The sequence below is a fragment of the Cervus canadensis genome, chromosome 2 (genome assembly GCF_019320065.1).
Source record: "Cervus canadensis isolate Bull #8, Minnesota chromosome 2, ASM1932006v1, whole genome shotgun sequence".
Classification (NCBI taxonomy): domain Eukaryota; kingdom Metazoa; phylum Chordata; class Mammalia; order Artiodactyla; family Cervidae; genus Cervus; species Cervus canadensis.
Window position 1 is genome coordinate 87,118,036 of NC_057387.1, and position 21,811 is coordinate 87,139,846.

Sequence of the window (21,811 nt, forward strand, 5' to 3'; positions counted from 1 at the left end):
CCCTGCATCTCTACCAGGGTAAGGGTTGGGGGAAGAATGTGCTTACTCTGGGTCAGGGGTGGTGTCCAGGTCTCTCCTGACTGTTGACAGTGGGGTTTGGTGGAGTGGCATCCGGAGCACACAAACAGAGCTGGGGGGCTGCAGCTAACCCCTAAGCCCCGGTGGCTATGTAGCCCTGGGGTCATAAAGAAATCCTACTCTTGAGGGTGAACGTGATGAGCCCTCCTTGGAAGCCTCCCTGGCTGTGAACAAAAATAAAATACTTCGCAGGGAGGGGGACTTTTACAGCTTCAGGCAGATGTCTGAAGGCACCTCAGGCTTTCCAAGTGGACTAGATCCCGGAGGCTTGGAGGAGGCAGCTGGCTGCAGTGGGCCACACCACTCACTGCAAGGCCTGTTTTCTATTTGGAAAAGAATTTTTAGTTAGTTAAAAAAAAGAAGCATGAGTTGCCAAACTGCGTGCCCAGTTTGATTCTGCCTTTTTTAGTCCATGTGTGCATGTATGCATATATGGATAAAGGTTGGTGAGGGGGGCTGTTGGGGGTTGCGGTTGGTGCAGGGGAGAGCCCAGATGTCTTGAGCTAGCTGTTATCTCCAGGCTTTGATAATCAATAGATTTGTAGGTGGTGGTGAAGTTTTAACCTCTAAGAGTTCTTTTTTTGAGATTTTAAAATGCTTATTTAGTCTTAGGTGGGTCTTCGTTGTCCTGCACAGGCTTTCTCTAGTTGCAGCGAGCGGGGGCTATTCTCTAGTTGCTTCTCATTGTGATGGCTTCTCTTGTTGAGGAGCACAGGCTCTAGAGCTTGGACTTTGATAGTTGTGGCACAGGCTTCGTTGCCCTGTGGCTTGTGGGATCTTCCCAGACCAGGGATGAAACCTGTGTTCCCAGCATTGGCAGGCAGATTCTTAACCACTGCACCACCACTGCACTGGAAGTCCTAAGAGTTCTTTCTGTAATGAGTGGGGAAGAGTTAAAATTTAGGGTCTTCCTTCCTAAAATTTAGGAGCTGCTGTTTCTAGTCCCTGCCCCCGCTAGGTGTATGGACTGGGTTGGGAGAGCACTTTGGAAGAAGAGCTGCAGAGGTCGTCTTCTCTAACTCCCATCATTTGACATCTGGCGCAACAGAGGCCCAGGGCGAGCAGGGACTTACCCGAGCCCAGGCGGGAGGTCTCTGGCTCCTCACTCCTTCCTCCCCTACACCGGTGGAAGAGTTCCTGGGCACCTACTACAGCTCCAACGTGCTGTCGGCCTCTGTGAATGTCAGGGGGTTTTGGTTTTGGTTTTGGTTTTGTGTTTTTAGAGAAAACTCACATGAGGCACTTTGCTGAGTGCTTTAATGGAGTTCTAACTCCAAGTTGGAAACCACAGGGAGAGGCTGATTCCTAGCAGTCCGGAAAGGCCTGGCTCCAGATGGCCAGGTTTAAGCAGGTCTTCGAACAATAAAAGTTGTAATTGTTTATTGAACACCTGCTGTATGCCTCACATTGTGCTGGGTCTTAGAGATGGGTAAAGGTGCTGTTGAGGTGTGGGGGTGAGGGCAGCATCGCGTTGATAGATGTGGGGTGAGGTCTGTTGGGTTTCGTGTGCAAGAATGATTTCTTAACCCTCTTGTCTCTCTGTGACACTGGTTGCTGCTTTCATTTTCTTTTTTGTCCTTTTCTGCCCTTTTGAAAGTTTTCTGTTATAAGTTCATGTTTGCCTCAAAATCAAAGAATGGCAGTAACTGTCATACTTTAAGACAGAGTTAAACACTGCAGAGCTACTTAATTTTGCAGCTGAAAGAGCCTATAAAGGATAAGTTATCACCCCAGCTTCCTGACACCTGAGCCACCACTAACATGGCCTTCCTTCCACTGGAGGGTAGCAAATGTCCGTTTCCACCCAGGTGTCAAAGAATTATACCATCCCCCTATTAGAACTGTGGATTTTCCATCCCTAACATTCAAAGGACCGTGGATTCCTGATCTTGTAGGAAAAAGAGATTTTGGTGTCAGGGGAGCCTTGTAAGTTATGCACCTGGTTCAAGTATTCCTTTAAAAGTTTTTTTTTTCTTTAAAATGATAAGATATCTATATGTTATATCCTTAATATATAAAGAGCTCATGTATATCACTAAGGAAAGACATGAAATACCTAAATAGCAAACGGCATGAATGATTTGTCATTTGTTTTACTAAATGGCCAGTGTAAACCATTTTAAAAGGTCAGTGATCCAAAAGATTGTTAAAATACCAAAGAGATCAAAGAGATAGCATTTTGTAACTAAGTTAGCAAACACTGATATAATGCCCTGTTAATTAAATTAGTTGAATAATATTAGTCTCATTAAAAAATCATGTTTTCTTTGACCATTTAATGAGAGGAGAAGTGCTTACGATATTATTTAACAAAAAACAGTAACTAATTTTCTTTTTACTCTGCTGTGTCCTATAATAGGAAAGTGTTTTATATTAAACGAATAATGCTAATTTAAAGAACCAAGTTGCTGAAGCTTTCCAGATCTTTCTTTAAAAGACACACATTGTTTCTGAGCTGAAGGCTGAGGAAGAGTAGATCTGGACTCTCTGGGGGGATAAGTGGGAAAAGGCCACCTTCAGTCTGCTCTCCACACAGACACTTGTTTTCTCATCTGTAATGTAAGGGTGCTTGTGTCTGCCTTGGAAGGCCGCCTGGGGGTTCAGGGAGAGATGGTGTGACAGTACCTGGCTTGTTCTGAGCATCAGGCCAGACAGCCCCTGCCATCCACCCAGCCCAGGGTTGGGCCATCGGCTCCGTCTTTCTCACACTGTCATCAGGAGCGCCATCTTTTCCATCTTCACCCTGAGAACAAGTCAGTGTCACATTTATTGAATAAAACATTTAATCAGGGCAAGAGAGGGTTTTGGTTTTCCCAAATGTATCACTTGCCCTTGACCGCCTTTCTGATCAGCATCGTTGACCCACCCTCCTTGCTAGACTGGTGGACTTGAACAGAAATATGAATAATTTGAGAAAGGTCACCTCCTAAGAGGGTACCTCTGTTTTGGAAAGGTGTCAGTTTTCCTCCAAATTTTATTGTATATAGGAATTTTTTTATTTTGGTAGGAAGATGACTTGTATAAATGATAGAAGTTTGGTGGGATAAGTAGATAAAAATAAATAAGAAAACTTCCACTAAAGAATTGAAGAAGATAATAAAATACATTGTAAAACTCTGATCATTAGAATGGACAGAATTAGGACAGAATTTTTTAAAAGCTCAGAAACCATCCCATGCCTTTGTAAGAATTTTTGTCTCTGATTTCAAATGACTGGAAAACTTGTACCAAGCCAGTTGACCATTTGAGGAGTAAAATCTATGTTCTTTACCAAAATAAGTTGCTGAATGATTAAAGAGTTAAGTGTAAAACTGGTCTGTGAAAGAACTTGAAGAAAGTATAGGAGGATGTTTACCTCACCCCATTTAAAATTAAAAAAAATTTTTTTCTGCTGCTGCTGCGGAGTAATTGTTGGCTGTAAATCATGAAAAGTTGCATTTTCGCAGAACAACCAACCGCAAACAAACAGTGCAGCTAATGGATAACCTGGCGTATTCCCCCAGGCAGCCCTCATCCTAGATAATACCAGGGGCGGGGAGCTCAACCAGGGCTGGCTTCTCCTCCAACCTAAGGAGGTAGGAAAGGCAGAACCTGATATTTGGGGGGTATTTTAACACATTACAGGATGGTTGGCAGACTCTCTACAGAGAAGTTTGCTTTTCTGTACACCGAATCATTTTGGAATGTTGGGCCAGAGAAGCCAGCCCCATCCCACGCTATTCCCTTTTACCTGGGGTCTGTTGAAACAGCCACTGTGGGCCTCCCGAGTCCTCCTTATTTCCAGATGACCAGCTTCCCGGGGTTACAAAGCACAGACCATCCCATTGCTTAATCCTCCCCAACGCTTAGGAGCAGGTAGGACTGCGGTGATTTGAACCTAGTGCAGAAAGCTGAGTGGTTTGCCACGGTCGCCCCTTGCTAGTACAGGCAAACAGTGTTTGAACCCCAGTGTATTGGTTTCCAGGGCTGTCTGTTTTCTTGCTGCATGTGGTGTGTTTGGGGGATTCATACAGTCCCCCATCCCCTTCCCTGGGAGTTAGGAGTTCTGGGTCCTGTTTTGTGGCTGAGGAAGGGGCAGGAGAAGTGACTTCTTAGAAGTGGTGACGGCAGGCTGCAATTGTAACAGAAGAGTGTTCTGTTTCTTGACCCCGACGGGCTCACTGTCGTCCCAGAGGACCAGTCAGAGCCCCCGGGGGGACAGTTGGCCATTGTGTTTCAGAGGCTCAGTCCTGCTGGGGTTTGGGGACCTTCGAGGTTGGGTCTGGGCTTCCTGTGGGAGCAGCCCCTGGGAGTTGTGGAGTGTGGCGGGGAGCAGAGCATGGGCCCAGGTGGGCGGTCAGGCCTGGGGGCTTCTCTCTCAGCTTCACCCGCCCGTGTGAGCACGCGGCCAGGCACAGACACGCCGGCCATAGGAACAGGTGGGACACAGATTGTCTGGAAGGAGGCCAGGCTGGGGAGAGCAACGTCTGTTCACCCCTGGGACGCATTTGTTGAGGCAGATGTACCAGGTAAATGCCGGAAGAGCAGCATTTGAGAGAAAGAGGAATGACAGTGCAGCCCACCTCCTCTGTGGCACCCAGGACCCCGACGGGGCCGGTGACATGCCCGCCCGCCTCTCCCATCTCCCGGGCCTTTCCCAGCTGGTCTGTCTGTAGATTCACTAAGCCGTGGATGTTCATTGATCTTCTGCTCTGTACAGCATGCTGGCGCCTTGGCGAGGGCACCCCCATTCATGAGGCACCTCGCCTGCCCTGCGGAGGCTTCTTCAGAACTAAAGCAACCGAGTGGGGAGGCGGGGCTCCCTGACAGCTCTGCTGCTTGGAAGGGTGTGTGCGCCAGTGGTGGGCATCGTCCTGGTGGTGGTGGTGTTGGTTTAGTGGCTCAGTCATGTCCGATTCTGCAACCCCATGGACTGTAGCCACCAGGCTCCTCTGTCCGTGGGGTTTAGTGATGAGGAAACCTAGGCTCAGAGAGCTCATCTCTTACCCACCGAGTGACAATCCTGGAAAGGTGGTGGTGTTTTGGGTGGATGGGGTGGGGGGGCCTTTGGAGGACGTGGGTGGAGAGCGTGGAGGGGGCTGGGAGTGAGAACTCCCTGTCTCTCTACGTGGGTGCAGCCTCTTACTTTCCACCCTCCTGTCTCCGCAGAGTGCAGCAGCCGCCCCGAGCCCCGTGCTTGGCAACATTCCCCCCAACGATGGCATGCCGGGAGGCCCCATCCCTCCGGGTTTCTTTCAGGTACGTGCTGGGCTCTCGGCCCTGTGCTCCTTTCACTCCAGGCCAGGCCCCCAGGCAGGCGGGAGGGAGGGAGGGAGAGAGAGAGAAGTCAGTAGCAGCGCAGTTTGCCATGGTCTAAATACAGTTGCTTCCTGCTGGTCCAGACCCTTCCCTTCCCCTCCCTCTCGCCACCCCTTCCAAAAAGCGAGGAGGGGAGCAAAGAAAGCTGGAGAGCAGACGCCTCCCGCACGCGCTGTCGCTTCTGCCGGGGTTTGTTTTCTTCACACCCGCTTCGCGCTCACGACACAGCCCGCCCCTGGTCGGGAGGCGGTGGGGCTGCTTCCAAAGGCCCTTGCAGAGCTGTCTTTTAACAAAAGGCTTTTTTTTTTTTTTTTTTTTTAAAAACAAAACAAGTAAACTGTTCTTTGTTTCTGTTTTGTTGCTGCTGTCATTGTCATTGTTTACTTTGCCTGTCCAAACTACAAACCTTAGGGGTAATCTAAAAAAAAAACCAAAAAAACCCACCATCCTGGCAGGTCTGGGAATCCTTTCCCTCTGGGTAACCGCTTGATTTTTTCCGAGTGTGATCACAGAAGGCGTCCCACAGGCATCTGTGCCCATGCTCTGCCCGCCAAAGGCAGGAGCCGCGCTCATGTGGGTTGAGAGCCAGGTCTTCTCCAAAAGACACCTTGTGGAGCTCTTGGGTGTGGGGTGAGGGGAGACAGCTTTCTGATTTGCTGGGTGAGTACACCCGCCACACCCTCTGCGCCTCCTCTTGCATCTCTCTTATCCCCTCTGGGGACTCGTTTGATTGAAACCCTATTGAGACTGGAAAAGGCCATTGGAGAGGGATTGGCCTGTGGGGGCTGGAAGCTCTTGAGGAGCTCTTGAGGGTGACATGCTTTCAAACCTCTCTGCAGTCGGGTTTGAGAATCTGCCTGAGGTTTGCGCACCTTTTGAAAGGTTGGTTGTTGTGTAGTCAACACGTCCTGTCCTACTCTTTGTGACCCCAGGGGCTACAGCTCACCAGGCTTCCCAGCCCTTCCCTATCTCCTGGAGTTCACTTTTGAGTCAGTGATGCCATCTTCCAGATAAGAATCTAGAAAGAGCTGTTATATAGAAAAGAAGGTGGAGATTTCTTTGTGAAGCCCAAGAATTCAAAACTGGGGCCAGGGAGACCCAGTCTGAGGAGACTGTGGCTTGGTGACAGCCAGAATTTCACACTGCCTGCATGCAGCAGTGGGACACTGGTCGCAGGAGGCTCCCTGGCACTGGAGGAAGCTGAGCAAAAACGGGGCAGGTGCCTCCTGGGGGTATTAAGAGGTTTTCCTTCCTGGGTGGGAGATGACCTAGAAGACATGTCTGCAAGGTTTCATGTTATGGCTGATGTTCGCTCTCAGGAGAGGAGGGTTAGGACATGCTGCTTACCAGCCAAGAAGGGAAATCAGTGAAATGTGGCTGTTCTTCAACAGAAAACAGCAGGTTGCCCACCAAGGGGGCAGTGAGAAAAGTGATAAGGATTTAGGGATGGAAGCTCAGAGTGTTGGATGGCCAATCATGTGTCTATCTGCGTTCCTAGCAGGGTCCAAACTGGGGCCTCGTCTCCAGGATGGAAGTGGGTGTATAGGCTCCAGGTTGGGCCAGACCAAGCACTACCTGGGGTGAGGCTTGGCACGAGGTCACAGGCGCTGGGAAGAGGGGCCAGACTTACAAGAGAGAGGGAGATGTTCAAAGCCTTGGAAACGCGTGGACCCAGGGAAGACAGGAGCCTGAAGGGCTGCTCCTTGACAGGGTCCTCCGTGCCAAGGGGCAGCCATCTTCCCAGCCACTGCAGACGGTGTTCTGCAGCCAGGCGTTGGTCTTTGCTGCGGTGTTCTCTCCGGTTGGAACTTCTTTCCCAGGTTCACATCCTCCCCAGATACACCGTGGCTGCCCTTCCTACAGTGCAGAAGTGGCTTTCCCATCTGGTGGACAGGTACACCCAGGTACATGCTCCGTCTGCGTGCATCCCTGTTGAGGTTGCTTGCTGGCATCCGGGTGCCCAGCATAGGCCACGGTGGCAAGAAGAAGGGGACAAGAGCTGGCTGGATTTTTAAGAATAGGCCGCTGACTTCTTTTTTGGCCTGAGTCTGAGGCAAGGAGAGGTCTGTTTGATATGTGGGCAGCTCCCAGCTTCCTGCTTTGATACAATGGTCCATGATTAAGGCCTAATTCCAGACATATTTCTTAGGCCCTCCCCTGTGACATTTCAGGGGTGTGTGGTCAGAAAGCCCAGACTTACTCCTGTCCTTATTTAGCCACTGCCGGGTACCCCCCCACCAACCCCGCAACCCTTGACTTGAGGTCTTCTCTGATCCTTAATCGGGGTGAACCATCAAGAGCTTGCTGGATCATTGAGCAAGGGGGCTGTGTGCCCTGACCTCTCTGCTGCTTGGCTGACTTTGGCTACACCCCCAGCCTCCCCCCAAGGGGCATCCTTTCTCCATCAGTCAGTTGAAGGCTGATGAAGTCCTTCCTGGTCAGGATGCTGAACCACTTGGGCTGGGTCACTGCTGTGGGGAAAAGGTGTCTCTCTGTAAGCAGGTAGTGGCTGCCCATTTCCAGAACAGGCCAACTCACAGCAGGAGTATTAGCTATTGATTGCCAGCCCTGCCCCTCGCTCATCTTGCAGGCGGTCACTGTGATATTAGAAGGGAAATAGAGATGGTATCGAAGGTTTTATCTGCTGCCAACAATTGAACTTCTTCCCCTACTTGACCACAGCCTGGCAGACAGCTCAGTGGCAGGAGGGTCTTTGCACTGAGGAGCCAGCCTGGTCTGGCTGATCATCTTTGGCCAAAACCTGTCCCAGGGCAGCCAGCCCAATTTTTTTGGTCAGAATTCCAACCCTAGTTGGTGCTCAGTTTAGTTGGGGCCTCCAGGGTGGGTGGGAGGGACCAGCTTTCCACCCCTACCCTTGGCCCCTTAGAAAGCAACACAGGGAACTTTCTTTCTTGGGCCTTTGACTGCTAGGCTGCGAGGCCACGCTTGGGGTCAGAAGGTTTAGCCATCATTACATCAGGTCCCATGCGTTTGCTCTCCCTTACTCCGAGTTGGGGCTTCTGAGATGGACAGTGCCTGTGGTCCTGGGCATGAGATGTGTTTGGTAGCAAGCTGAGGGCTGACGGGGAGATGTTTGAGACCTGACCTGACCATACCTCACTGTTCCACTACTGGGGAATATTGTGGGGTTCTCCAGGTAAGGATGTTCTCAGTGTGCTCGTTATAAAAAAGACCTCCTTCATCTTGACATCCCCAGCACCTCGCGTGCACTGAGGACCCAGGAAATGTTTGAAATGAGTTTGTGTCACTCTTATTTCCAGGAGTGGAGCCCAACCAGCCCCCAGCTCTAGATGGAGCAATCTGACCAGACTAGGGGGTGGTCCAGGGATGATGGTATGGAATGCAGAGGACACAAAAGACTGGAGTCTGAGGACATCTAGGCTAGCACCTACTTGTCGAGGTACTTGCTGAGTGCCCTTGGCCAAGTTGCTTTCCGTCTCTGGACCGCAGTTTCCTCAGCAGTAGGTGAGGCAGGGGATAGACCAGATGGTCTCTGAGGGCCCTTCTTACTGAATTTTCTGCTTTGAATCCAGAAGGATTTTACATAATCAAGCGGTGGCTTTTTTTTTTTTTCCCCTCCGCGCAGCCTAAGTCAGTTGGGCTGCACATCTGGTAAACTCAGCTTGGCTTTGGCCAGGCCCACTGGTTTGGGTGGGTCCCCAGCTCCTTGGCCCTAAGGTGGTTTGAAGGGAGGCACCGTCCAATGAGGATTTCTAGGTCCAGAGCTGGGGAATTGCAGGAGGGCAGAGGGGTCATGGAGGAGGGAGCATTGGGTACAGACTGTTTTTGTTCTTGTTTTGTTTTAAATTCCAATAATTGTTTTCAGTTATGTAGTGTTTTTGGCCATGCAGCTTACTTTCATTTTAATCACAGCATTTCTGCAGAGGAGGCGTGGCTGGTTGGGAAAGTGAGCCTCAGAAAGGTGAATGACCTGCCCAGAGTTAACCGAGGGCTGTAATCAGAACCTGAACTCAGCTTCCTGGTTCCTGATCCTCGAGTTCTTCCATAGCAGTCAGGGTCCTAATGTGGATACAAATCTGATTATCTAGGAGAAGAAGAAGGAATAGAGAACAAGAGACAAGGGGAGAAATAATGGAAGGAGAAAGAGAAACTCTAGCCATCTTCTGTCAGAAGTAGCCAGTGTCTCCATTCAACTGCCCGCAGAGGCCACAGGCCTAAAGAACGTGCCTTTTCTGAAAAAGACAGCCCTGGCGGACCCAGCTCCCTTTACCAGAATCTCAGCCTGACCTGCTCTGAACATCCCCAGATACTTCCCACTGCAATGGGAGACATGTAGGGACTGAGATGTCCCCTGTTCCAGTGAGGCCTCATTTGTTCAGGCCGAGCCCACCCACCTTAGAAGGAGGTTAAGGTCTGTTCCAGAGAACCTTCCCCATCAGTTACAGGAGGAGAGAGGAAAAGCAGCACTTGATGTGTATAGCCCAGGAACCAGAGACATGATCTAGAAATAAGAGGGAGAGAGGTACATACAACCTTGGTCCTTTCCTGTCGAGAGTATCAGATAAACGTCTCTGCTTATCTGCCGTAGGGGTAGCTGGGGTTTCTCTGGGAGGCACAGTCTCTGGAAGGCTCTAACTTAAAGTACCTGAAGCTCTGCCATGTAGAAGACACTCAGCCCTGCCTCTGTGAGGTCAGCCCATAGATCTCAGATCCTCTTGAGAAAAGAAGAGGGAGGCCACTTGACGTCTCTGCAGGGAAGGCATTGCTACCGCCCGCTGATTTTACAGTGAGGTAGTGAGTTCCTTGACATTGGCAGTAACCAAGTAGAGACTAGATGCCCAGCAGAGAGCCTGGGAGACTGTGAGTCGTGGGGTGGGGTGATGTGTTTCCAGGAAAGATCTGAGTCCAGCAGATGGGAATATGCCGGTGGAAGCAGCTTGAGCGGTTCCCTAGTTTCCAGGCTTCCTTTCCAGCGGGGAGCAGGCAGCACAGAGTGAGCTGACTCTCCTCCTGCTGGAAAGCTGCTGCCACAGGAAGGACCACTCTGGCGAGTCTGGGACTAGGGCAGACTTGGGGAAAAATTAAACCACCTGTTTTTATGGTTTTCAAAGTCCACTGCTAGGGAGGAATACTTGATGCGTGGGGACCCGGATCCCCATTAGACAGCTGGTGAAACTGAGGCTAGGACCACATGAGCCCTGGCCCGGGCTCATTGATCACCCCTTAACTCATCGACCAGACGTGGTCCCTCAGGGCACAGTGACCTCCCAGTCACTTAGCCATGAGCAGTGCAGACCAAAGAGGCAGCCAGGGACCCTGGCCTCAGCGGGCTCAGATGGCCTGGCTGGTGCAGGAGGCTGGACTGATTACATGGAGGGGCCAGTGTGCCTGGGCATGATGTGAAAGGGCAGGCTTGGGATGGCAGGAGGCCTGGATGGACACACGAACTTAAAGACAAAGGAGAGACACGGAAGGCTCCTAAGAAGGGGGAGTGAGGTGGTCCGAGGAAGGGCAGTGGCCTGGAGGGGGTGGCCAGGTAGGGTTGGAGCCCAGGCTGTGGTCATCTCAGGAGGTGGCCAGGCCTGAGCTGGAGTGGTGACTAAATGCTGTGGCTGGTGCCCCCTCCTCTCGACGGGGTGGCCCCTCGCTGGGTGTTGGAGCTGGGAGGCTGGGGAGCAGAGCAGGAGGAGGTGAGTGAGGGGTGAGGGCCGGCCTCTCGCCGAGTCTCCCACGCCCCCTGCCCTGTGCCACCGCCCTCCGTCCACAGGGGAGGTGCCCGCACGTGGCCCCACGGCTGTCCAGACTGGCCCTTCCTGGCCTCCCCAGCTATGCTCGCAGGCCCTAACATGAAACTGGGTGAACCCTCCTCATGGCTGCTGGTAGAAAGTTCTCCAGATTAGAGAAGCTTCCCCCTCTGTGATCATGTGTGCCTGTTAGGGAGGCCTGAGAGCTGACAGCGTTCCCACATTCTGGATGAGCAGACTGAGGCTCAGATTGGCCAGAGTGTTGCTCAGAGAAGAGAGGCTCTAGCCGGGGCAGGGGGTTCAGAGCTTCTTGATGAATCCTCCGTCTGCTGGCGGATTCCTCGCTTCCCTGGGCCTGCTCTCCAACCCCAGCCCCTCGCCCTGTCTGCTCCCTGGTAAGCAGAGGGGGTCAGTGCAGGAGGACAGAGGTGGGAGTGCCAGGCCCTCCAGGGGACAGAAGCTCCCCTCCTCCCTGTCCCTTGCCCTGCCGTCTGCCTCCAGACTGACAGAAGGCAGGGTCACCCCTGCCGAGAAGGATTAGAGAGGAGGCGGGGCGCCCCAAACGCTGGGCCCTGGGCCATGCTGGGAGGTGGGGAGCCGCTGCTGTTCCCACCCCCCGCTCCCACCTGTTCCAAGCCTTGGCTGCAAAAGCAGCAGCATCCCTTGGTTCCTGAAATGAAGCCAGGGGTGCCCTTTCAGCCTGAAGATCCCTGCCCTGGGCATTGGACACCCTGGTTTGAGTCCAGCCCTACTGCCAAACTGCAGTGTGTCCTTGGGGAGCCATCCTCCCCTCTCTGGACCTTAGTTTGCTTATCACTCTGGTGAGGGGTGCACAGGAGGGCACTCTAATGCGCTGTGGACTGGCCTGTTCCTCCCTTCCCCACTGTTAACCCATACGCACACTCCCCTCACATTCACGTGGCCGGTGCAGAAAGGCTAGGACAGGAGAAGGAGTGGGGGAAACCTTCTTTTCAGGCCGATACCACCTTCTCAAAGGTCAGGCTGCTCTCTCACCCTGCCCGGCAGCCAGCCTGGTGCCTAATGTCTGCCCTGGGGCAGATGACTGGCCCGGGGCTCCTAGCAACAATAGACAAAAGGTTACTTACTCCTGATGTGCCAGGCAGCCTTACCCCCGTCACCCTCTCCCTTAAAAAAGGAAAAAAAAAAAAAGTTGTGTCCTTGACCATCCTGTGTGCCTGTATGCACCCGTGGGCATGTGCGCTTGCACACTCGAGCCGCCCCCCTCCCCCCAGATGTGAACTCCACGCGGTCACACCGTCAACTCTCTCTGATGAAATGGAAAGTTGAACATAAATCAGTGTCTGCTGCCCTGTTAGCTATGCATCAGCAGTCAGCGCCTGGGTGGTTTGCTCGGTAACAAAGCACCCGGCAGCTCCGCGGGTCTCGACCGCCCCCTGTCGTGGAGCCGGCCTCACACCCCAGAGCCCTCGGGCTGCGGCCAGCCCTGCTGCATGCCCCAGCCGCCCCGAACCCTCCTGGCTTCAATCCCTCTGCAGGGAGAGGCAGGGGAGTGGCTCCAGAAGGACCCTAGGATGGAGGAGGCCAGGCTGTGCTCAGCTACTGCTCCTTCCACCCTAGGAGACCCCAGTGGCCATGACCGCCTCCCCCCGACCTTCTCTTGAGCTCTGAACCGACTCCTTGAATCTCTTTTACCGATCTGATGCTCAAGGATTGGTGTCAGCGCGTTCTCACCTCTGGTTTACTAAGACCTTGGGCTGGTTTATCCTTTTCCTCTTTGGACCTGGGTTTCTCTTAAAACTGAGTTTCTCCCCCTGTGCTGGCGAGCTGCTCTGCCACGAGTCCTCTCACAGCATGAGGGTCACATCTGTCCCCCAGATGATGTCCTCACCTCTCGTGGGCCGGGGGCAGGATAGACCCTCCTCCGCTCATGCCCCGTTCTCTACAGATCGTGCTGAGGTTTTTTTCCTTTAAAGAAAAAAAAAAAAAGGTCAGATTCCACAGCCTAGTAGCAGAAGAGGTTTGAGGAAGGGAATTCCAGTGGAATCCTGTAATAACATGCCGTGGCATCACATGGGTTGAGATAGACCCCCTGAGTAAGAGCATGCTGCCCTGAAAGGAAGCTGCCCTTTGAGGAGTCTGGGTTGGGGCTGGGGCTCTGGGGGCAGACTAGGTGGTCAGAGGGCTTTCTAGCATCTTGCTGAGGTTCTGAGAACTGGGGAGCACTGCAGAAGACAACACAGTGTGGGCTGTGAGTGCATGTTTTGTTTCTGCCTAGATTAACTCTCCAACTGACCTTTCCCTGACAAGCTCCTTCCTTCAAATGAAGGCCTTGGAATCAATGAAGTCCCTAGCTCAGGCCCGCCCCTGAGTTCCAGAAAGCCCCATCTGTTGCTGAGACCGAAAGGGTGGAGTTAGACTTGGTAAGAGCATGGGTGGGGAAGCCACAGCCTTCATGAGGTGTCGGCTCTGTGCTGGGTACTGGTCTCCCCAGGGTTCTCCCCGGCCTGGGAGACGCTACGTCAGCTCTGTGCACAGTGCGGGGGAAGGGGAGCAGAGGGCACCCAGCTGTGGGGGAGGCCTCCAAAAAAGATTGGCACAGCATGCAGTGGCTGTGAGCAGGAGCAGGACAGCCCCCTGCTGCTCCTGGTGACATGTTCTGGGGAAATTGTCCAAACTCTCTAGGCACTGGTCTCCTTGACTGTGAGGAGCAGTCATTTAGCACATTGTAATGCCTCCTTTGTGGAGCTCTGGTGAGGATTGACTATACATATACACGTATGATGCGGGTTCAGTCCCTGGGTCGGGAAGATCCCCTGGAGGAGGCCATGGCAACCCACTCCAGTATTCTTGCCTGGAGAATCCCATGGACAGAGGAGCCTGGGGGGCTACAGTCCATGGGATTGCAAGGAGTTGGACCCTATTGAAGCGACTTTAGCATGTGTGTACGTGCATGCGTGCGTGTGTGTGCGTGCGCATGCACACACACACACCACACACACACACTCACACACTCTCTCTCTCTCTCTCTCTCTTGTTCAGTGATGGTTGATTACTGCCATGGAAATATGACCCATCCAGGATCCAGAATGAGCAATGGTCAGGAGCCCCAGTGACTGGGCCCCTGGAGCTCCCGTGAGCCTTTAGCTCACCTGTCCCCAGTGTGTCCCATCCCTCCCACACCCTCTCGAAACATGCTTCCTGGTGGCTCTGGGTCACGCAGCCTGGGTTGGCACATCGGTTGCTTTGGGAAAGTCCATTCAACTGTCTGAACCTCAGCTGCTTCACCTGACAGTTGGGGGTGAAGATACCCCCTACCTCTCGAGGTGGTGGTGGGGACACCATGAAATAATGCCTGTGAAGCCCTGCCAGGCACCCGGCATAGGTAAACACCCTGGGTCCTGTTTTATAGATACAAGCAGGTGTGTTCTGGGCTGTTCTTTAAGCTAGAGGCCAGGGTGGAGGTAGGTCTTCCAGCTCAACCAAGAGCAAGGGCCCCCAGGAGTTTCCTCCTTTTTCCAGAAGTTTGTCTCAGGGGCTTAGCACAGCTGTGGTGGCAGTGATGTGTGGAAGAGATTCAGGGTTTTCTCGCGGTGGATTGCCTTTTTAGGGTTTAACCCTTTAGTTAGACTGGTGTTTATGGCACCTGCTAAGCACCGAGTCTTACTTGGGTCTTTAACGTGTTCCCTCACTTGATCCAGCCCACCTGGCTGCCCCCTTGGGCCCTGGCATTGTGACTCCTTGCTCTCTTGTCCGCTGCCAGGAGCTGGCAGGGGAGTAGCTTGTATGTCCAGTTCCTGCCAGGCTCAGCAAGGTGAGCTTGCTGTTGTGAGTTAGCATCTGCTTTCTCGCTCAGGTGTCGGTCTTCACCTATACAGTCGTCCCTCAGAGTCCACGGGGGCTGGTTCCAGGACCCCTTGGACCCCAGGATCTGCCGATGATGCTCAAGTCCCTTATATAAAACGGCTGAGTGCAGTCTGCCTCCCTGCCTACGAGTTCTGCCTCCATGGGTACGGAGGGCTGACTGTACTCCTGAGTTCCGTCACTAGTGACTCACCCGGGTATCGTTGGAGTTTCTGTTTCTCCACCTGTAAAATACGAACAGCTCCACCTGCTTCACCAGCTCTGAGCGTGGGAATGTGTTCAGAAAGAAAGGCAGTGGAGGTGTCCGTACAAAGGCTCCTTCCCAGGGGCTGGCGTCCGGCCGTCCGACCCTTCGGCGCTCATCTGGGAGGGACAGCTCTCTGCCTGGCCCTGCTGGGCTCCCAGGGCGGGGAGGTGGGCAGTCCCTGATTCCAGGTGTTCCTGGTCCACAGGGTGGACCCACCCGGGCTCCCTGCAGGTCACTGGAGGGGCTCCTTCACTCCATCAAGTCGTCGTCTTGCCAGTGGTACCCCTTCATTAGATACAATGCACTACAATCCAGGCTGTTGGTAAGACACTCAGAGCTCTTTGTGGTCTAGCCCCGTTGATGGACCAGCTGTTGATCTCTGGGACAAGGGCCAGAGCTTGTGCTCTCAGACCCAGCCCTGCCCCTCCAGCTTGTCTGCATGGCCTCTTCTACAGACTGCAGAATTCTCCCCTCCCCTTCTTGAAGGCTCTTCAGTTTCGGGTCACTTTTATTCAGGGAGACTTTGACAGTCTTGTCCTGTTCTTGCCTCCAGGTCAAAAAAGATTCACCCAAAATGTGGATCTGACTAAGTGCCTCTTCCTCAGATTAATTATAGTGTCTGACTCCACGAGACTTAACTGTGCTTATGGAAAGGGTCTAAGATTTTGGAGACTTGCAGTCTCTTCTAGAGCAATGCCTTTACCATTCTGCACCTCAGTCTGCTCATCATAAAAATACAACATTAGAAGGCATGGACGTGGGAGGTGCAGTGGTAAACTGAAGACCCCCAGGCCCTGTCCTCTAGGGGCATCAGGGGCAGAAGAAGTAAGTAATGGAGCCCTTCAAGGGCCAGACGGCTTGTGTGGAGTTGGCTGAAGAGTTGCCCACATCAGGTGGGGTTGGTGAGAGCCATTTGTCACATTCAGACAGGTTACATGTTAATGGGCAAGGGGTCAGCTCCCTAGGAGTGGGGTAATAGGAAGGCTTAGTCAGGAAAGAGGGGCTTCCTGAAGTAGCCCACGAGGCTGGAGGATCTGAGCACAGCTCTGTGTATGGGCAGCTACCCTGTGATGAGGCTGTTCCCTGGCCCTGGATTGAGTACTGGAGCCTCGGCACCTGCAACTCTCTTTGGGAAGGCCGCGGCCCATTTTACAGGCAAAATTAGGGAGTTTCGAAGGGGACTGCAGACCATACCCCTGGCCCACGAATCTGGGGCCCTTCCAGCAGCACCCACCACACAGCTGCCCCTCACGGGGCCATTGAGATGTGCCAGGTTTCATAGCCTGTGTGACCATGGGCCAACTTCCTTCAGCCCATCTTTCCCCTGGTTTTTGGCCCTTTTCCTCACCCCATCCTATTGCTTCTTCTAGGAAGTAAGACAAGAACTTGGTTCATTCCCTAAGCTCAGGGAGACAGAGGCAGAAGAAGCCACCTAGTTATCCAGGAAACCACAAAACTAATGGGGAAACCTTAGCTAATTCTGCTATTCTCTTTTCTGCCCAGTGGACAGCTGGGGTTGAATTCTGGCATCTGGATTTATAGCTCCCACAGCCTTGTGTCTCCCTGTCCTGGTCGATATGATGAATCTGTACTTTTTGGATCGTCTGTCAGGGTGTAAAGGGGTAGGGCAGAAAGGCTGTGTGCATGCATGTACCCAGAGAGCTTAAAGTAGAGCAAGAATTCTCTGGGTGGACTAGGCACTGCCTTTTTAATATGCACCTCGCCTTCACTGTGCTGCCGTGATTAACAGCAGAGCCTGAGCGTTGGCGAGAGGTGGTGTGGAGGCTGGCAGGCAGGAGCGGGATGCGTCTTTGCAGCCCTATCTGTTTTCAGAGCAAAAGGCAGTCTTTGGGGATGGGGGTGGGGAGGTTTGGTTCTCTAGGTGAGGTGGGCATCCTCCCTGTGTTCTGCGGGATTGGCATGGTTCTGGATCCTGGGTGTGTCTCCGCCTCTCCCACTTACCAAAGAGCCAGTCTCTACCCAGTAGACACTGGAGAGAAGAGGGTGTGCTCTTTGGATGCCCTCCAGAAACCTACATGGCCGGGACTGGGTCTTGGAAACCCTCACCAACATTAATGGGAGCTGGCTGCTCAGGGCTAGAGAGTGGCTTAGTGGGGGAGCAGGTACACACTCCATGTATAGTCAGCAGGAGATGGGAATTAGCACCCCAGACAGCTGTGAACTCACTGTTTTCCAGAGGCCATAGGTCTTCACTTCTGATTTGAAGGAGGATATAGGAGCATCTCTGGTAAGGAATGGAACAGATGTGTGCTTCCCAAGACATAGCTATGTCTGATTGCTAGCCCCTTGCACAAGCTCCCACAGGTTAATGACCCCACTCCTTAGCCCCACTTCTAGCCCCAGGGTCACCATCTTGTACATGAGGCCCTCCAGCACCAGGCCCTCTCCTGCCCCTGCCACACAGGTGCCCACCTCAGGCCAGAAGTCCCTTCCATTTCTGCTCTGCCAGGGGACTCCAGTCTAGCCTTTCGCCTCCTGCCTACGCAGTGCGAGTGCTCTGTGATCGCTGTCCCTCGCTCCCTGGCGCACCTGGTACCTGCCTCTGTTTGAATGCTGCTGTGGTCCCAGTTGTTCCTTGGTCTCTCCGCACCGCCAGGATCACTTCGGGGGAAGGCCACGGTTCCTGCTTATTTTCATGTCTCCAGTGCGTAGCACACACTTGGCCCAGCATGCTGGGACCCACTGTCTGGGTGCACTGCCAGGGTGAACATGGGTTTTGTCCATAAGTTCTGCATATTAATACTTTTTCCTGAGTCCCTGGAGAGAGTGCTTAGTTGTGTGGACACAGCACATGCAAAGAATCTTTAGCAGTGAGGCCTCAAGGGTTCAGCGGCAGAGGCTGGAGGCAGAGTCACCTCTCCTAGCCCCTCTGCCACCCAACCACAGCATTCGAGGTAGAGCCCTTTCCTGAGATGACCCTAGAGAACTCCGTAGAATTCACTGCATTGGAGAAGGTCACACAGCACAAACCTGCTGAAAGAACTCAGGGTTGGAATCAAGTCTCCAGAATGTTTTGTGCTGGCAAGCCAGGGAGGAGTGTGCTCCCCAGCATTGCGACAAGAATGAACATAGGGAGGATGGTTAGCAAGGAGATACTCTGGAACCAACCAGCTGCACATGAATGCTGTTTATTGTATTATAATAATGAAGGATCATTTTGTTTAAGACCAATGGCCCAGAAAGCCAGGGCTCAGAGATTGATCACATGGCATGTTGGTGGGGGAACCAGAACTCAGGTTTGCTGACCCCGGGTCTGGGCACAATCTCTTGTCTTCAGTGGGATAAATCCTTGCTCTGATAAACAATACTGTAACATCACTGGACTTCAATTTTATCCTTTGTAAAATGGGGTTGATTTTTGCTTCATTTAACTTACTAGAGAGATGTAAGGTTCAAGCTAGAAGGTATTGATAGATACTATTGCTGTTTTGCTTTTCCTTGAGAATTTAAAAATATCCCAATTTGGAATTTCCCTGGTGGTCCAGTGGCTAAGATTCCACGCTCCCAATGCAGGGGTCCTAGGTTCAATCCCTGGTCAAGGAACTGGATCCCACATGCCACAACTAAGTAAGACCCTGCATAGCCAAATAATTTTTTTTCCCCTAAAAATTGTAGTGCTGAGTTAAATTAAAAAAAAAAAAAAAAAAAGACCCAGTTTTTTCCCTCTTAAATCTTGAAAACCATTACTAAGCTCAAGGATCAGCCAAGTTTTTCTGTGAAGGGCCAGATAGTAAATATTTCAGGCTTTGTGGACCATCTGGTCTCTGTCCTGACTGCTCAGATATGTTCAGATATAACATGAAAGCAGATTCAGATGGTACACAGATGAACATAGCTGTATTCTGATAAAACTTTATTTACAAAAGCAGATGACAGGCCAGACTTGGCCCCGAGCCATAGCCTGCTGACTTCTCTGGCAACTCAGCGTAGTGGACGTGCACTTGGGGTCCTCATGTGGCAGCTGACCTCCAGCCTCCACTCCAGGTGTGGGGCAGGGCGCCAAGCCTGGACCTGGGAGCAGTGAGCCCACGTCCCTGGGGCTCAGCTTTCCCGTCCGTGCTCAGGGCTGGGGCAGACAGGGAGCAGCATGGGGTTGGGGCGGGGGGACTCTGTGTTAGGTCTTGGATGCCGCTGCCTGTACTTTCATTTACTGTGTTTCCTCCCTTTGTTTTGAAAACCGTCTCCTGCTGATTCTGCGTCTCTGTCTCCGTGGGACCTCTGGAGTAAAACATGCTCTGAGCGCCTCCTGTGGGTGTCTGGGCGGCCTGTCTCAGGAAGCTAGATTCACAAGTGTGTGGACCTCTCACCCTGGCCACCTGCCTAGCGCCACCTGCCTAGCACCGTCCTGGCTCCTCTGAGAGGCACGGGGAGGAGAAGGGAGGGGAGCTGGGGCCTTTGCTTAGCTGGAGTCAATGTGTCTGTCACTGATCCTTGCACTGAGTGGACCCCGGTGGCTGTGAGGATTCCTGACATTATGCAGAGGTGACCCGAGGGGGACACATTGTGTACTGTCTGCTCCTTTCACTGATGACTTCCCCACCATGTCTAGAAATGGGCCACCACTGCTTACCACCTGCTTTGCCTGATGCCCATGGAGGGTCATGATTGCTGTGGGTCCCAGGGCCAAGCCGCCACCTGGTCGTGGCTCTATGATTGAGTATGGCCCAGTTCAGCCCACCTGTACCCTCGAGTTGGTAATTTCAGCTCCACCTCTGACCTTTTCTGCCCATGTCCACACACATGAAGACGTCTCTTCCCCAGAGGGGAGAGAGAGAACCAGGATAGGACGGCAACTGTCCAAAGCCACTGCCAAGTTCGTTCCCGTGGGTTGAAATGAAGAAGGAACTTTTTCTGTGATGAGCTGCATGTCAGAGGGAGGGGGCGGTTCAGAGCCCTCCCTCTTGTCACCCCGCCAGGTGGCCAGCCGCCTCCTGCAGGGAGGCTGTGGGTGGAGGTAGACCGTGGTGACGGATGTGGATGTCGGTGGCACATGGGCACACCTTGGCCCTCTCCCCAGAATGGGCTTATAGCATTTTCCATCAGCGTTCGTGTCCAAGGAGCAAATTGGATTGTCTGTTGCACGCCTGTTGCCATGTGTATAATTAATGTGATTTTATATTCACTCAATTACGGTGACACGCCCAATAGGCGGATTACACAGGCCACCAATAATGTGGGTTGTCTGTCTCCCCCTGCCAGTTGATGAAACCCATCCCTGCAGCCTTGCCACTGCAGTGGCCAGTGTCCCCCCACCCCCACCCCCAGGAGTTGGGGAGGGTGATGGGGATGTGGGGCACGTTTTTCAGCAACCTAAAATTTCAGGTCCCCTTTCCCTGGAGGCCCTCTGACTAAAGGCGGATCTAGCCAAGGTGGTAATGATGAAGCATTCAGTGTGTGGAGCACTCGCAGCGTTTCTGCAAGGCGTGTCACCCGGACTCCTTGTGCCCTTACAGGCCTGGCTGGGGATGCCAGGCAGAACTGCAGTCCGGGTGCCTTGTGCTTTCATGGCCGAGCTCTCCCCGCTGGCCCACCTCTGTACCCAGAAAACCTGGGACTCGGTCTCAGTTCTGTTTCTCTGAGAGTCCATGATTTCTAGGCAGGTTGAAGGCAGCTTCAGGGAGTGTGGGGTGGCATTTGGTGAAGGAGCCGTGAGTTTTAAACTTAGCACATAGCTTTTATTACCTCTCTCCTTAAAAATTGATACATATTATTTTTTAAAAAAGCGATTTTTTAAAGTTTTATTTTTTACTATGCTGGGTCTTTGTTACTGTGTGAAGCTTTCTCTAGTTAGGATAAGCAGGGGCTTCTCTCTAGTTGTGATGCATGGTTTCACTGCAGTGGCTTCTCTTGTTGTGGAGCCTGGGTTCTAGGTGCGTGGGCTTCGGTAGTTGTGACCTTAGTTGCCCCATGGCATTTAGGATCTTAGTTCCTGGATCCGGGATCAAACCCACATCCTCTGCATTGGCAGGCGAGTTCTTAACCGCTGGACCACCAGAGAAGTCCCTGTCTGGTTTTTTAGTTTTAAGATGCCATCCTCCCTTATTCTCAGGAGTCTTTAGCAGAGAGGACCAACTTGGTTACCCTGTTGTTACTAATGTTTCCTCCTAGTTCCTTGAACACCAAGTGTTAGATGGGTTCACCCCGGGGCTGGCTGACTGTGGCTGTGGGGTCCGCCTGCTGGCTGAGCCTCAGCATTCTGCTCGGGCCCGGCCCTGGACGTCCACGTGAGGACTGTGTCACTGCCCCGGAGGAGCCCATGTGACATCCAGAGATAAGGCGGGATGTCCATAGAGGATGTGCCATATTTGGAGTGTGCCTGGCTGGGTAGAGTAGGTCAAGCTTCACAAAGGAGGATGTGTGGCCTTTCAGCAGGCTCAGGAGGGTGATCCTGCAGAGTATGCGTCTAGTTCTTGCCTTCCATGTAGATGGGCTGTGAGTGGCTGTGTAGCGTGAGGCGTGGAGACTGTGGAAGCTTGGGGACCTAGGCCAGGCACTGTCTGGTACCTCCTGTCGGAAGTATCTGTACAATGTCCCATGTTCCATATAAGGCAACTGGACCCACAATGTGTCCTGAAGGAGTTGGGCTGGATGCCAGGGA

The 21,811-nt window shown here is 52.7% G+C and overlaps 1 protein-coding gene across 3 annotated transcripts in view; it reads left to right on the forward strand.

Annotated features, from left to right (window-relative positions):
* Positions 1 to 21,811, forward strand: part of SSBP3 (single stranded DNA binding protein 3) — a 166,204-nt gene that overhangs the window by 111,892 nt on the left and 32,501 nt on the right. For all 3 annotated transcript variants that reach the window (XM_043461213.1, XM_043461215.1, XM_043461214.1), the window contains exon 5: positions 5,227 to 5,316. In XM_043461213.1, coding sequence (XP_043317148.1) covers positions 5,227 to 5,316 — 90 coding nt within the window. The remainder of the gene's footprint in view (positions 1 to 5,226; positions 5,317 to 21,811) is intronic.